This window comes from Myodes glareolus, chromosome 11 (genome assembly GCF_982192425.1).
Source record: "Myodes glareolus chromosome 11, mMyoGla1.1, whole genome shotgun sequence".
NCBI classification, from domain to species: Eukaryota; Metazoa; Chordata; class Mammalia; order Rodentia; family Cricetidae; genus Myodes; species Myodes glareolus.
The window spans coordinates 81,215,701-81,231,845 of NC_142036.1; the positions used below are offsets into that span (position 1 = coordinate 81,215,701).

The following is a 16,145-nucleotide window of genomic DNA, read 5'->3' on the forward strand; positions in this document are numbered from 1 at the left end:
TTTTATTCAGCTGTCATTTATTGTGCCTTCCTCAGCAACTCCCACCCCCACCCAAAAGCGGAACAGCCATGAAAACTGTGATGGCAGAGCCTTGTTCTGAAAAGCAACTCGCCAGTAACGTCAAAGGTGTTAAGTTCATAAAAGACAAAATCACTAAAGAACTGTCACAGGCTAGAGAAGACCAAAGAGAAATGGAAAAGAAAAAAAACTGCAATATGCTTTGGCCCAGGGAAATCTAAAAGATTATTAGTCAAAAGGCTGGTGAATCACTACAGCGCACAGGTGAACATAGTTTATCAATGCCATTCCCTACTTTGAATAACTATACTTTTACTTTGATTGTGTATGATTTTATTCACAGTGGAAGAGGTAGAAGGGCACTATCTATACTACTTTATGGGCTTTCTTTAGGTCTAATGTTATTTCAGAATAAAACATTCAAACATAAATGTGATTGTTTAAGATTTACTATGAAGTATCTCTATCCCATTGGACTTGCTAGGTGATATATTCTTTGAGGAACTGTGATTCCTATGCTAAGCCAATTGCAATAAGGCCATCACACAGGTTAATAAAAAGTCAATTCCAAGGTATAGAAAATCCACCTTAAGCACTACTATTAGACTGCAAATCCATTAAGAGAGTACAGTGCCACCTACACACACTCAGTAATACTAAGGACTTAATGACAGCGAATGATATTGTGCCTTGTCTTTCATGTGACTGGGTAAATATTCCTCTTTAATTAACATAACTGAATAATATGCTTAAACAATAACTCCACTGGGACCAACGGTTCAAAAAGAAAAAGACAGGAAAAGAGAAAGAGACATAAGGAGGCATACTCCAGGGCGTACCTGCTCCCCCTTCAGACCTGCCTTGGAAGCTTTGAGAAACAGCCTTGGTCAACAAGCTCTCAACAAAGCAATAAAAATTATCTTCCATATTAAAAGCCACAGAGGAGCTTTTTGTAAGGAACCAAATATTCAGTGCTGCTTGGCATGGATTAAATATATAGGTAAGAGTTTATCACACCAACACGGATCTTTTCAAATGAAGCAGTCTACTGATTGTAGAAAAATATAAGGACATATGTCCGAAAGCAGTTTGCTCATAAAACTATACAGAAAATATCATAACACAATATAGCTTTTATAGTACAACCTCAAGCTAAAGAATAGACAACCAAACTAAGTCTGAAACAGCCAGGACAGGACTGGTTTAATAAATATTTGTTGTTGAATAACATAATCCCAACACTAAGGTGGGTATCCTCTTTTATGCAAATGAGGCCTGCTAGCGACAGAGTGTATGAAATGAAGTTATGGCATCTCTACATGATGAAGATGCAGCACTGACTCAGTCAAAATGTGCTTCACCAGCAGCATGATGAATGCATGGTGCCGTACACCTTTAACCCCAGCTCATGGGAGGCAGAGGCAGGCGGAGCTCTCTGAGTTCCAGGCCAGCCTGGTCTACAGAGTGAGTTCCAGGAAAGCCAGGCCTGTTACACAGAGAAACCCTTCCTCTGAATAAATAATAAATAATATACTTCACCTGCAGTAGCTATAATTTCCCAATCCCGATTGGAATACAAATAATCATTTACATTAATTTGTATAATAAATATCAATCACTATAACAATTACCTAAAAGAGCTGTGTTTTCCTTTAGAAATAAATGATGGTATGTCAGGATATTTTTATGGACTCACAACCCTGAATTTCAAGGCGCCATCTCACAGTTTTTGATGTCCTATTCAAATTTGCCTTCTTAGAGACAGTCAGCTTGTTTTCCTAGGGGGAGAAAACTGCCCAGCTGCCCACTGTTACATGGCTTCCTTCTCTTGGGTGGGTATCCTCTTCGTCAAGAACTAAGCGAGGATGTAAACTTGTCAAACCAAAGGCAAAAAACAATGTAGATACGACAGGCTCATTCCGCACGGAGCGGCTTATCAGGGGGTAGCAAAAGCACCACACTGAATGACAAAGTAAACGTACACTCCAAAGAGTAGATTAACATTAAAGAAAATACTCAGAAGCTCAGAAGCATTTAAATCCCATCCCTGGCTGTCTGCCATCATTCCACTCCCCGGTATCCCATTACCTACTGACCAGATGTAGGTAATATGGTTTCAAATGAACCCTGATAGAGCAGTCTTGAAGGAGACACACTTACAGAATACCTATGTCCAGTAGTAAAATTGTCTACAGGTGAAGACAAGCAAGTTGATACCGGATTATTCTACCTATTAAAATTATCACCCAAAAAGAAAAAAAATCTCGTTCCAGCTCATGAGAAAGGAATGACTGGAGAAGAGAAAGCTTCTCACTCAACAGTAAGTTTTATGGTCGCGAAAATAAATACTAAGTGCACCACATCAGCTGCAGCTCCCTGCACTGGCCTCTGAAACAAGCATCCTACTAGAGCAGCTCTTAGAAACAGCTCCAGCCAGAATAAATTAAGCAAGTTCTGCTGCAGTCTGTTCTGGGTAGACTTATTTTTTTAAAAACAAATCAAAATTTTGACGATAAACCATTCAAGCACATGCAGAAGTGCACTATGTCACCGTGTCAGTTATGGACACTTTGACACTCCTTCTCTACAGCCAACACTCGGGTACAATCTTTAGTCCTGCCCAGCTACAACATTTTACAGAGAAACAGCGCCATCTTTTGATGCAAACAGAAGTCCAGAATACCACTATTTCGAACTTTTTTCCCCAGGTAAAATCACAACATACACAAATACCATTGCATCTTATATCATAATTATCATCTCCTAAGAATGGTTTCTTTCCAAAAGTAGTAAAACATAGCACGTAAGTTTGCTTACCAAGATGCAAAATTGTAAAATACTACAAAATAATATCACAAGCATAATTTCTACTCAACATTTCATTTAACAAAATTTACAAATTATGTCATCCAACTGACATATATTAAGTAAAAAAAAACCATTTTGATCATTGCTATATATCAATACTGATCATAATTAAGATGCACTCATTAATTTCACAACTGGCCAAATATCAGCAGTAAATTGTCAGTGAAATCCCGATGCGCAGAAGTGCAAATACAGTAAGTTTCTGGATTACTTACACCAGTGACACAATGTCTCCACGCTGGACTTGGAAATTCCTCACCTTCCAGTGGTTCAGTAGGACCACATCCGAGGACTGGCGTCCCCCGGGGTTCAGAGAAGGCTGCAAAGAAGAGATGCATCCGTCACTTGGAACTGTTTTCAGTTTTGATGCTGCAGTGAACTTCCATAGCTGCAGCAGAATTCAGTTTTAAAAACTCCTGCCTTTCAAGTCTATTGCAAGACTCTAATAAGAACAAATGAGTTTTCAAACAGGCTAACTAGGATTTTTCTGAAATGTAACAGAATAAGTAAATAAGTTACCAATGTTTGGGTGGAGCTCCGCCTTGGGGCCTCCTCCCCGTCCCCCTTACTCCAAACACTGCTCTGTCTCAGAAAGTGCTAGAAAGGGTGGCTCCTCCCCAGGAGATGCCCGGGACCACTCCTACAGGCTATTTAAGATGAGGTTCCCCAATTTGCCACGTGGTTTCCCCTTGTGGTTTGTTTTCTTTCTACTAGAACCACCCAGGGAACATTTTGTTCGAATTAAACCCGGACTCATTAATTTGGCTTGATCTGATTTATTAATGTGGCAGAAGAACCCAATATCGGGGTACAGAAACCTTTCAACCAATACTTATTTGCAAGGAAATATGACTGAAATGAATTACTAAATTCTAGTAGAGAAATACAAAAAAGGTTTATGAATAATGAAAATATGTTCAAAGATGAACTTAATTATCCTAGGATAATATTCTGGTGGGACCTACTCCCACATCATCATTCCCTGTGGAAAAAAAGGAAACAATCTAATGTCAACCAGCAAAACATCTATGTGAGGAAGCACCAGGAGTAGGAAGAACAAGGATAGGGAAAATCGCTAAAATATACATTTCCATCCTTCCCATCCCTCTCTTTCCAAGAGTATGCACCAAAGGTCCTGGTCTCAGCCTGCGGAGAGTAAATGGCCTTCTTCACAGAATTCAGACAATACATCCTTAGGTTGTGCCTAAGGATGAAGGAAGCAATGACTGAGACGCCCTGAGTTCGCTTAGCTACAGAAATGTCACCCATAAGCCATGCTATGTGCATGCAGCAACAACACAGTCCACGGATAACACGGCCAGAAAAGACAAGAAGGAGAAAAAATGAAGGATGAAGAGAGTGTTTCCACTGCTGACTGAAAGATAGAATGGGATGCAACGATTTCTGTGAGGACAGAAGGGCTCCCAAGAGTGAGGAGCTTGTTCTGCCGCAAGGCCAATGATGACCACAGAGGAAACACAACCAAGTCACAGGCCAGGAAAAACAGTCAGGGCCAGGCAGCCATGCCCGAAACAGTGACAAATGCTTTAAGGTTCCTGGGAATCAGGGGCCATGGAGATGGCTCAAGGGTAAAGTGCCTGCTGCATACACCAAAGGACCAGAATTCAGAACCCCAACATGGTTATGTCTGCTGTAACCCCAGCTTCTGGAAGGTAAAGGAGCAGAACCCTGGTAGTTACTGGCCAGCCACTCTCGCCAAATCAGAGAGCTCCAGGTTCAGTTATAGATCCAGCCTCAGAAAAAATGAGGTAGATTTGGGGCCATCCATGCGAGTGTGGTTGACCTACCAAGGGCCACTTTCTGAAAGAAAAGTCTCCCTCTTCAACAGCTCTCAGTGGCCAATGGCTCCTTAGCTAGGGTTGGGACTCAGTGCCCACCTGCCCCCTCCATGGAATTCTGTCTGGCTTTAGCTTGAACAGGTATGTGAACAGCACAAACTGGACCTGATTTTTTTTTAAAGGACAAAAAGCTGAGTGGGTAGAGGAAGGGATGGGTCTAGAAGACATTGTCAGAGGAGTGGCTACAATAAAAACACACTGTCTTAAACTGGAGGAGGCACAGCTTCGAGAAAGCATTGGAGGAACCAGGATTGCTAAACATGCCATCTTCTTCAAGGGAAGGAAACCTTTCCACCCAGAAGGCTGGAGCGGATATTGTCTAACAACCTGGTGATCTTTTTGCTTTTCTGTGGAATCAGCCTTCACCTGAATTCCCCTAAATCCTGAGTACTGTTTAGGCCGAATCCTGAGCTTTGTGTCTCAGTGGGTGGAACCCTTTCTTATGAAGGAAGCTGCATGCACTTTGCATTCTCCATCTACTGAATCCTTACGCTCATTGCAGACCCTTCCACCTTACGCCCGTGCCCTGAGCACTGTTTATCACCAACAGAACTCATTCCGAAGAACGTTGCGAAAGAGATGTGCTTTGCAAGTGAGTTTAGGTGTAGCCATCGCTGAAGCTTTGTTACGATAACTGTCACGTGGAGACTTTTCCCAATGTTTTACTGTGTTGACTGCAAAAGAAAAATAAACCTCAAGGTCAGACTCTGAAAATTCTGGACCCAGCACCTGCTAGAGTGATGCTGACCGAGTTTCACTCTTCAGCTTGTGCCAAATGTTTCCCTGTTATTCTTGAGGTTTGCGGAGTCCCATAAAACAACATTTTCAAGAACCTGATTTTAAAGGCCAGAGGGAAAGCTTAGAAATAAAATAAGAGAGCAATTTTAAAAAGTGGCCAGATCCAGTGGCACACGGCATCAGTCCCAGCATGGAAAGAAAACAGCAGATGGATCTCTGTACTGAAAGCTGATCCACACCGGGAGGCCAGGCCAGACAGGGCTATTCAGTGAGACCTGGTTTCAAAGAAACAAACAACAACCACAAAAACTGTTGGAGAGCATCTGAGGAAGATTGAGGAAGATACCAGTGTCCATCTCTGGTCTCCATACACACACAAACGCACATGTATATCATAAGCATATGTGTGTGCTTACACAAATACCACACAGACAGGAAAAACAAATATAAAACAGGCTCCTAGGGTTGCTACTAGGTTTCCTTTAAAGTACATGTGGGCAAAGATGTAGTCATTTTACGCAGAGATTTTAGCAAGACTTTATTTTTAACTCTGCAGGTTTGTGTAGGGGGAAATCCCCACTCTGCTGCCAGTGGAAACTTCAAACACTCGCAGCAGAGACTCCACCAATCACTCACATGTGCGTAACTCCTAACCACCCTCCTTAGCTCTGTATTCCTTGCTTGTCACCTTGCTTGACTGGGTGACATCAAATCTCAACGTGACTAAAATAGAGCTTGCCATTCTGTACCAAACAGAATGTTTTATCCCTTATGTCCTCCTGAGTCATTTACCGCTTGCAGTCAACCTGCTTGGGCATTTAGGGATGGCTTTATTCCCAATCAACAAGCCACGTGGTGTCTCCGTCTGTCTTCTCAGAGTAGTTTTCATACATGATACATCATCATATTTCAAGCACAGTCACCGCCTAGCTCGCAATACGTCTACACTAACCAGTATCTCCCCTCCAACTCCAAAGGATGCCATTGCTTTCCAGCCACGTCATGAGCAAGTTACTCAACTTCACTGTGCCTTCTTATACTAGCCAAATGATGGCGATTAGTAACTAGTACCCAATTAATAAGTCATGGTGATCAGTACCTGCTAAGCATTCACCATGCTGCTCTCTAGACAGTCGTTCATTCTGATGAGCTTTAAAACACTCGTATCTAGTGAGATCACTCGCTTCTTGCTCACTTTCTTGCTCTGTAGCTCTGATCTGCCTCCCTCAGCCGCCAGAGGTGGGGGGGAGGTGAGCGATTAAATGTGTGTGTCACCATGATGAAATAATTCTTTAAAGCAATTATATCAGCTCCTAGTGCATAATCACCATCTCAAAAAGATCTATTACTGATATTCTACATGATAATCACAATTACAGATTTGCATGTATACTTTTCCCAGATCCCTCTGCTCTAACCCCTAAACCGGAACAGTCTACATGGAGGAAGACTCTAAAGAGCTTGACTTTGGTTAAAAATTCCAAGCTTGGGAGAAGATTCAGGTGATGTTAAGGGGATAAAGCACTTGTTCTGCAAACATGAAGACTAGAGTTCAGATTTCCACAATCCAGGTCAAACAGGGTGGGAGCAGTACCCATCTTCAATCCCAGCATTTCCCAAACAGACAGAAGGGAACTCTGAAGCAAACAGGCAAGCTAAAATAGCAAGAATCAGTGGGCCCTGAGTTTGGGGAGAGACCTTGCCTGCATACACAATCCTCACTGATATATATGTTCAGCGACATGGACAGCATGCATGTGCTGAGAGAGCTGAATGCAGTCTCAAGTCACTCTCTTCTCCTTGATGGTAAACCCAAACTTCTCCATATACAACACTCAGCATACTAGCACATAATTGTATTTTTACTTACTGGTCTTTGAAAATAAGCAGCATTTCTTTTATTGTAACCCCATTTATAAATTTAAACTCTAAAACCAGCAATATTGTTTGGAGCTCTGAGCATGTGGTGGTTTAGACGAGAATGACCCCCATATGTTGGCAGATTTGAATGTCGGCTCACCAAGAAATGGCACAATTTGAAAGGATTATGAAAGGATTAGGAGGCGTGGTCTTGTTGGACACGTATGTCAATGGGTGTGGTCTTTGTTGTTTCAGAAGCCCAAACCCGGCTCAATGGCGCTCTTCTCTCTCTCTCTCTCTCTCTCTCTCTCTCTCTCTCTCTCTCTCTCCCTCTCCCTCTCCCTCTCCCTCTCTCCCTCTCTCCCTCTCCCTCTCTCCCTCTTTTCTCCAGCACTACGTCTGCCTGTACCACCATGTTTCCCACCATGATGACAATGAACTAAACCTCTAAACTATAAGCAAGCCCAAAATTAATGTTTTCCTTTACAAGACTTGTAGTGGTCTATTTCAACTTTCCAGGTGGATCTCTATGTTTTTCTTAGGGTTCATCTTATTATTTAGCTTTTCTAGGATCATGGACTATAGGCTCAGTAACCTCTGCTTATAGCTAGTATCCACTTAAGAGTGAGTACATACCATATTCATTTTTTTGGATCTGAGTTACCTCACTCAAGACAGTGCTTTCTAGTTTCATCCATTTGCATGCAAAATTCAAGATGTCACTGAATTTACAGCTGGGCAGTACTCTAATGTGTAACTGTGCCACATTTTCTTTATCCATTCTTCGGTTGAGGGGCATCTCGGATGTTTCCAGGTTCTGACTACTACCCATAATGCTGTTATGTACATAGATAAAAAATGCCTTTGTAGTATCATTGAGCATCTTTTGGGTATATGCCCAACAGTGGTATTGCTGGATCCTGAGGTAGGCTGATTCCCAATTTTCTGAGAAACCACCACATTGATTTTCAAAGTGGTTGTACAAGTTTGCACTCCCACCAACAATGGATGAGTGTCCCCCTTACTCCACATCCTCTCCAGCATAAGCTATCATTGGTGGTTTTGATCTTAACCATTCTGACAGGTGTAAGATGGTATCTGAGAGTTTTTTTGATTTGCATTTCCCTAATGACTAAGGCTGTTGAACAATTCCTTAAGTGACTTCCAGCCATTTGAGATTCTTCTGTTGAGAATTCTCCGTTTAGTTATGCACCCCACTTTTAATAGCGTTATTTAGAATTTTGATGCCTAATTTCCAGTCGTTTGTCTGACGTGGGGTTGGTGAAGATATTTTCCCACTCAGTAGACTGTGTTTTTGTTTTATTGACTGTGTCCTTTGCTTTACAAAAGCTCCTCAGTTTCAGGAGGTCCCATTTATTTATTGTTGCTATCAGTGTCTGTGCTACTGGGGTTATATTTAGGAAGTGGTCTCCTGTGCCCATGCATTAAAGGCTACTTACTACTTTCTCTTCTATCAGATTCAATGTGATCGAATTTATACTGAGGTCTTTAATCCATTTGAACTTGAGTTTTGTGCACGGTGATAGATATGGATCTATTTTCACTCTTCTACATGTTGACATCCAGTTATGTTAGCACCATTTGTTGGAGATAACTTTCTTTTTTCCATTGTATAATTTTAGCTTCTTTTTCAAAAATCAGGTGTTCATAGATGTGTGGATTAATATCCAGGTCTTCAATTCGGTTCCACTGGTCATCCTATCTGTTTTTATGCCAATACCAAGCTGTTTTCATTACTGTAGCTCTGTAATAGAGCTTGATGTCAGGGATGGTGATGCCTCCAGAAGTTCCTTTATTGTACAGGATTGTTTTTTGTTTTTTCATATGAAGTTGATTATTGTTCTTTCAAGGCCTGTGAAGAATTGTATCTATAGATTACTTTTAGTAGGCTTGCCATTTTTATTATGTTGATCCTACCTACCCAAAAGCATGGACAATCTTTCCATTTTCTGGTACCTTCTTCAATTTCTTTCTTCAAAGACTTAAAGTTCTTGTCAAATAGATCTTTCACTTCTTTGGTTAGTGTTACCCTAATATATTTTATGCTATTTGTAGCTACTATGAAAGGCAATGATTCTCTGATTTTTTTTCTCAGCTTCTTTATCATTTGTATATAGGAGGGCTACTGATTTTTTTTAGATGATCTTGTATCCTGCCACATTACTGAAGGCATTTATCAGCTGTAGGAGTTCCCTGGTAGAGTTTTTGGAGTCACTTATATATACTATCATATCTGTATTATCTCCACACATTGTAAGATCCTAACTCTGTCTTTGAGAACCCATCATTGGACTCTCATTCTGCCTTTTTTCCATTTGTAAAAGTCTACATCTTTCTGGAAGGCTAGCTTGGGTTTAGTCATCCTCTACGATGGAAAAAATAATAATAACAAACTAAATACCTACAATTCCCTGTAAAACTTCAGAACTTACAACCTCATGTTCTAAGGCTAGGGACACTCAAATCCCCCTCTCCCTTACAGAATCACCCATCTTCCCAATTTCTCTGAGCTTAATTGTTAGGAACAAGTAGGGCTGTGTAAACAACAGACACGTGTAGAAAGACAAAGAAAATCCCAGAAGGAGAGCTCGATCTCTCACAATAAAATGGTGGAATCTGTAGCTACCACCATGAAAACCTTGTTGCATTTATAAAGGAAGTAATGGAACTCTCTCTTACTATCCCATTCCTCCTCAAGGTTGAATTAATTATTCCCCCATCTGTACTCCCGTAGCAGTTCAGGTAATTCAATGATAGCATTCAACAGATATCTTCCTACAGATATGACTGTCTCGCTCACACACAGGTTTCCCATATCTAAACTGCCTCCTATACTTAATCTCATGATTACAGTAGAAAGGTAAGAGATTAAAGAGACTTCAAACACAATTAGGCAAGATGGTTCCCAAACAACACAGAGTATGTAAACAACAACGTAGGCATCTCTTTCACGGAAAGCATTTTAGCTGCCTGAGTAAGAAATTTCTTCTGTGTTATCAAGTAGGACAATGTCATCATTGGGGATAAAGTTCAGCAATGCTTTGCTATTACCCACTGTGGAATAATGGCAACCATGACCGAATAAAGTAACCATAGTGTACATATAGGAACCAACATAATGCTTATACAGGCTGGTCAGATACTAATTCAGATACCTGAATTGAGAATTGTTCATATTATGTGAAAACCATATAGCTCTTGATACTCATACATATATGATTTTTCACATGGGAATGTGAAATGATGATTTCTCATGGGAAGCTAGGAACATCTAAATTGATTGATGGTATTTTACAAAAATTAGTAAACTGTGTTATTGGTTGGTGTGGGAGAATTGTCTGTATTCTGTCAATCATATTTTAATAAAATGCTGATTGGCCAGGCAGGCAGTATAGGCGGGAAAGCCAGACAGGAAGTAGGGGTGGAGCAAAGAGACTGGGAGTATTCTGGAAGCAGAAGCTCCCTCAGCCACTCCTGTGTAGACCACCGAAGAGGCAACATGTAAGCTGTCACACTGAGAAAGGTACTGAGCCCATGTGGGTAACGTAGATAAGGATAATGGGGTAACATAAGTTATAAGAGCTAATAAGTAGCCTGACCAAATGGGCCAATCAGTTTATAATCTTATGGAGTCTTGTGTGTGATTTTCCTTGGGAGTTGCTGGTTGTGGGGTACCAGGCAGGACAGAAACCCCAACAAGCTGGCCCCGTCATGTTACAATTGCTTAGAAATTTGACAAGTTCCATTCGTTATGGGGAAGGAACTGTGTTCCTCAGACAGAACAAGCAATATAAAAAGAAAATCTAAATTAAGTCATAAACTTTGATTTTGATTTGATGAGACAATCTACATCCTGTCATACTGCTATCATTTTAAATCCCACATTTCTAGAGACTATCTCAAAATTATGAACATTTTCAAAAACAAAGTTTATAAAGCAAAACAAAAAATAAACAAATTTAAAAAAAAAACTTCCATGATTACAGGTGTGTCTACCCAGATCTCAAAACATGAGATCCATGAATCTATGACATTCCTGCCGGCACTGTGGAGCCCTGGGAATCAGGGTGAGGGTAGTGCTGAACACTAGGATGACTACAGAAGGGTTGCAGGACTCACTCTGTCTGTCTTACCCTCGAAACACAGCATATTCTCACACTCACTTCACCCCACTGTCTGACCCTGAACCAAAAGGCTAAAGACCACACGTGGTGTGGCCAGGGGCATAGAGGTCAGTCAAAGAGCACACGCCTGACATGTTCTGGACCCCAGCAGGGTCAGTACCTAACATCAGGGTACCAGGGTCAGGCAAAGAATAACCAGGAGGAGTCTTTGGAATAGGCCATGCGCTAAAGAGAGAAAGCTGCTTTTGAGCTGCTGGCTCCAATTCCATACTAGTCATAACCGGCAAATTATTCAACAGTTTGAAGCCTCATTTCTTCATCTATAAAATGAGGGTTGCATGAGAAAGAGGCAATCCACAAACTCTTAACACAGCACACGATACAGTGTAGAAGTCAACAAATGAGATAACAATGGGGCTACCGATAGAATAAAGCAAAGCAAAACCCAGTACCACATCCTCCCACATCAAGATAAAACTAAGCCTCACAGAGCACTTTGCCCATTGTTCTCTTAAAGGCTAAATTCAAAGTCTCATGGAAGATCATTTTAAAATTCATTTCTAAATTCCTGGTGGATATCTCTTCACTTTGCTTAAGCAGAAAAATGTCAGCATCCTTTTTTTGGGGGGGGCGGGCTTCCTTGTTCAACTTGGAATTAGTCCAAACATGTTTAGGATGTACAAAATGATAAGTATATGTGAAAATGTCCGCAGGCTCAGGAAGATGGACCAGCAGCTCATGGGTTCACAGCTCAAACAAGAGGAGCAGAGTGATACTCAGAACCCATGCAAAAGCTGAATGCTGTTGAGCCCTCCTGTAATTCCAGCCACTGAAGGTAGAGACAGGGAATAGCTGGAGCCAGATAGCTAGGAAGACCAGCTTTACTCCAGAACCCTGGGCTCAACTGAAAGATCTTGCCTCAAGAAACCAGGCAGAGGAGCAATTGTTGCCTCTTTGGTGGTCTGCACAGGAATGGCAGAGGGACCTCTCTGCTCCCCAGTGCTGGAATTAAAGAGACTGCCTTGGCCCTTTGATAGGACAGAAAATTAGGTAGGCGGAGTAAACAGAACAGAACGCTGGGAAGAGGGCAATGGGGCAGACGCCATGGAGCCAGCCACCAGGTCAGACATGCTAAATCTTTTCCTGTAAGCCACCACCTCGTGGTGCTACACAGACTATTAGAAATGGGTTAATCAAGATGTGAGAGTTAGCCAATAACTAACTCTCTAGAGATAATGGGCCAGGCAGTGTTTAAATGAATACAATTTGTGTGTTGTTATTTCTGGGACTAAGCTAGCCTTACGGGAGCCGGGTGAGGCGAAAAGCAGGCCTGCCCGCAGCCCCCTACTACAGATGGCGCCTGGCCCATTATCTCTAGAGAGTTAGTTACTGGCTAACTCTCACATCTTGATTGTAGCACCATGAGGTGGTAGCTTACTGGAAAAGATTTAGCATGTCTGACCTGGTGGCTGGCTCCATGGCATCTGCCCCATTGCCCTCTTCCCAGCGTTCTGTTCTGTTTACTTGGCCTACCTAATTTTCTGTCCTATCAAAGGGCCAAGGCAGTCTCTTTATTGACCAATGAAAATAACACAATAGACAGATAACCCTCCTCCATCATTTCCCCTTTCTCTGTTTAAACAAAAAAGAAAGGCTTTCATTTTAACATAGTAAAATTACATATAACAAAACAGTTATCAAGTAAGAATTATAGTTAAAATATTTATATCTATTTTATCTTTATCATAATAATGGAAAACTATAACTAATTCTTTAACTCCATCAAAGACTAAAGAAGGATATAATATTACCTAAGTAAACAAGAAGTAAGTATCTTCCAAAACTCGAGAAATAACAGAGACATCTCGCTGCCTGGACAGTCACCCAAAGTTCCTCTGTACCGTTGGGGCATCCATCTTTGGCCTTCAGGCCCATCGTACCCAGTAGACATTTCCATGAAGCAGGAAATTTCAAAGGCAGTTCAGTCATTATCTGCTGTGTCCTGCAGAATGTCTCATAGACTCTTTCATAAATCAGGAACCCTGAAAGAACATCTCATCTTTAGGCAAGTTCAGCAATCCTCTCTCTGCGGGTTCTCTGTGTCCAGTTTATACAACAGTCCAGGCAAGAGCAGTTTCTTGCCCAAATGGCTAACCAACTCCATAAGGAGCATCTTCGATGCCCATCTTCCTCTTGAAGTAGATTGGTGCTGCCAGGAGCAGACGTGTCTCATTGTCATGAAAAGCCCTAAGTTATTAAAACATTAAATGCCATGTTCTGTAGTCTTTGAAAGATATGAAGAATGTCTATCTGAAATATATCTATGCACATCTAGAAAATCAAACTAACATTACTACAAGCTTGACTATTATCAATGATTATCCATTAACAACCTATATTTTTAATTATACATTGCATTTTTATATGAACTACATAATCAAAATCAGAAATATATACACATATACCAAAATTGACCTTAAAATCCATACCAATGCAAATTATTCATATCTATATCAAGCAATCGAAGAAGAATCCAAACATCAAGGTTGAGCCTACACAAATACACACACACATATACATGTACACCTACAACAAGCTCACATACACACATATACACATGTGCACCTACACACAAGCTCACATGCACACATGAAAAATAAGAAATATGAATAGCTAGTAACTCATCAATCAAAAATACTCGATGCTAATCTGGTCTACAGAAGAAGTTTCAGGACAGCTAGGGCAACACAGAGAAACCCTGTCATAAAAAAAACAAAAACAAAAACAAAACAAAAAATAACACAATCAAGGATGTGAAAGACTTCAAGAATGAAAACTGTAAACCACAAATAGAGAAATTTAAATGACACTAGAAGAAAGAAATGCATATTACCAAAAGTAATCCACAAATTTAATACACTTCCCATCAAAAGTCCAATGATATTCTCCCCCAAAATGGAAAGAGGGAGTTACAAAAAGAAAGAAAGAAACCTCAAATAGCCAAAGTAATCCTAGTGAGACAAAGCAAAAACACTGGACTCATACCTCATTTGAATGTGTACTACACGTGCAACACACGTATAGTAACAATCAGTATGGCCCTGACACACACACACACACCACATGCATAGTAACAATCAGTATGGCCCTGACACACACACACACACACACCACATGCATAGTAACAATCAGTATGGCCCTGACACACACACACACACACACACACACACACACACACAAAACACATGCATAGTAACAATCAGTATGGCCCTGACACACACACACACAGAGAGAGAGAGAGAGAGAGAGAGAGAGAGAGAGAGAGAAATCTTAAATAATTAAACGGAACAGAGGACATAGAAACAAACTCACAGGACTACAAATACATAAGTGGGCAGAGGTACTGTGAGCACACATTAGAGAAAGGAACCTTGAGGGACTGAAAAGACGGCTCAGTCAGTCTTGTAGGGAATAGGGTCAGTCCCCAGAAAAGGAGATCTGCAGCCTCCCACTGTACACGTACATACACATGTACCTACATACAGAGAGACACACAGACAATTTAAAGAAAATAACTATTTGCAAAATAAAGATTTTTCAATGAATAATGCTGAGAGAAGTCACATCCACAAGTAGAAGACAGAACCTAGAACCCTATCTCTCACCCTGAGGAAAAATGAGTTCAAAATGGATCAAGATCTTAATGTAAAACCTGAAACGTTAGCTGCTGCATTCAAGAGTCGGTAATAGGATAGGCAATGGGGTGCTTGCAGTTCAGGCAATAACAGCAGGAGCTGACCAAGGGGGCTGCATAAAGTTAAAAAGCTTTGGTACAGAAAGTGAAATAATTACCAATATAAAGAGATGGCTTATAAGAAAGAGTGTTGCCAGCTATTTTACTACAGAAGATTAATATTCAGAATAGAGAAATGATTCTGAAAAGGAAATACAAAAGTAATAAATACTCTAATCAGTAAATGGGCAAATGAACTGAATGTGCTTCAAATGAAGTACAATGGTCAATAGACAAATAAGCATATAAATAAGTATGGACATTTTCTTCTATCCCAGAAATGCTTACCAAAACTATAATTGGATCCCAGCAAAATGGTTATTTTCCTTTTTATTTCCTTTTTTTTGTTTGTTTTATTCTGGTTTAGTTTGATTTGGTTTGGTTTGGTTTTTGGTTTTTTTGAGACAGGGTTTCTCTTGTATCTTTGGCTGTCTAGGAACTCACTCTGTAGACCAGACTGGCCTTGAACTCACAGAGGTACACCTGCCTCTGCTCCCAAGTGCTGGGATTACAGGTGTGCAACACCAGCACCCAACACTGACCATATAGTGACTAACAACTAATGCCCCTTTAACACTTGACCATACAGTGACTGCCATCTAATTCAAAAGCAGACTCAGGGTCGGAGAGACGACACAGCAGTCAGGAGAACTTACTGCTCTTGCAAAGAACCTGGGTTCAATTCCCAGTGTCCACATGAGGCAGCTCACAACCATCTATACAACAGTTCCCAAGGATCTGGCACCCTATTCCAGCCTCTGTAGGCACTGCACACAGGTGGTACATCTACACATATAGCAAGTAAAATATTCATATGTTTAAATAAAAGAAATATTTTTAAGTACATCCAAATATTTTATTTAG

At 40.8% G+C, this 16,145-nt stretch overlaps 1 protein-coding gene across 5 annotated transcripts in view; it reads right to left on the minus strand.

Moving 5' to 3' along the window:
* The window catches only part of Immp2l (inner mitochondrial membrane peptidase subunit 2), an 845,970-nt gene that overhangs the window by 762,777 nt on the left and 67,048 nt on the right, over positions 1-16,145 (minus strand). For all 5 annotated transcript variants that reach the window (XM_085697717.2, XM_085697718.2, XM_085697716.2 and 2 more), the window contains one exon: positions 3,102-3,205. In XM_085697717.2, coding sequence (XP_085553843.2) covers positions 3,102-3,205 — 104 coding nt within the window. The remainder of the gene's footprint in view (positions 1-3,101; positions 3,206-16,145) is intronic.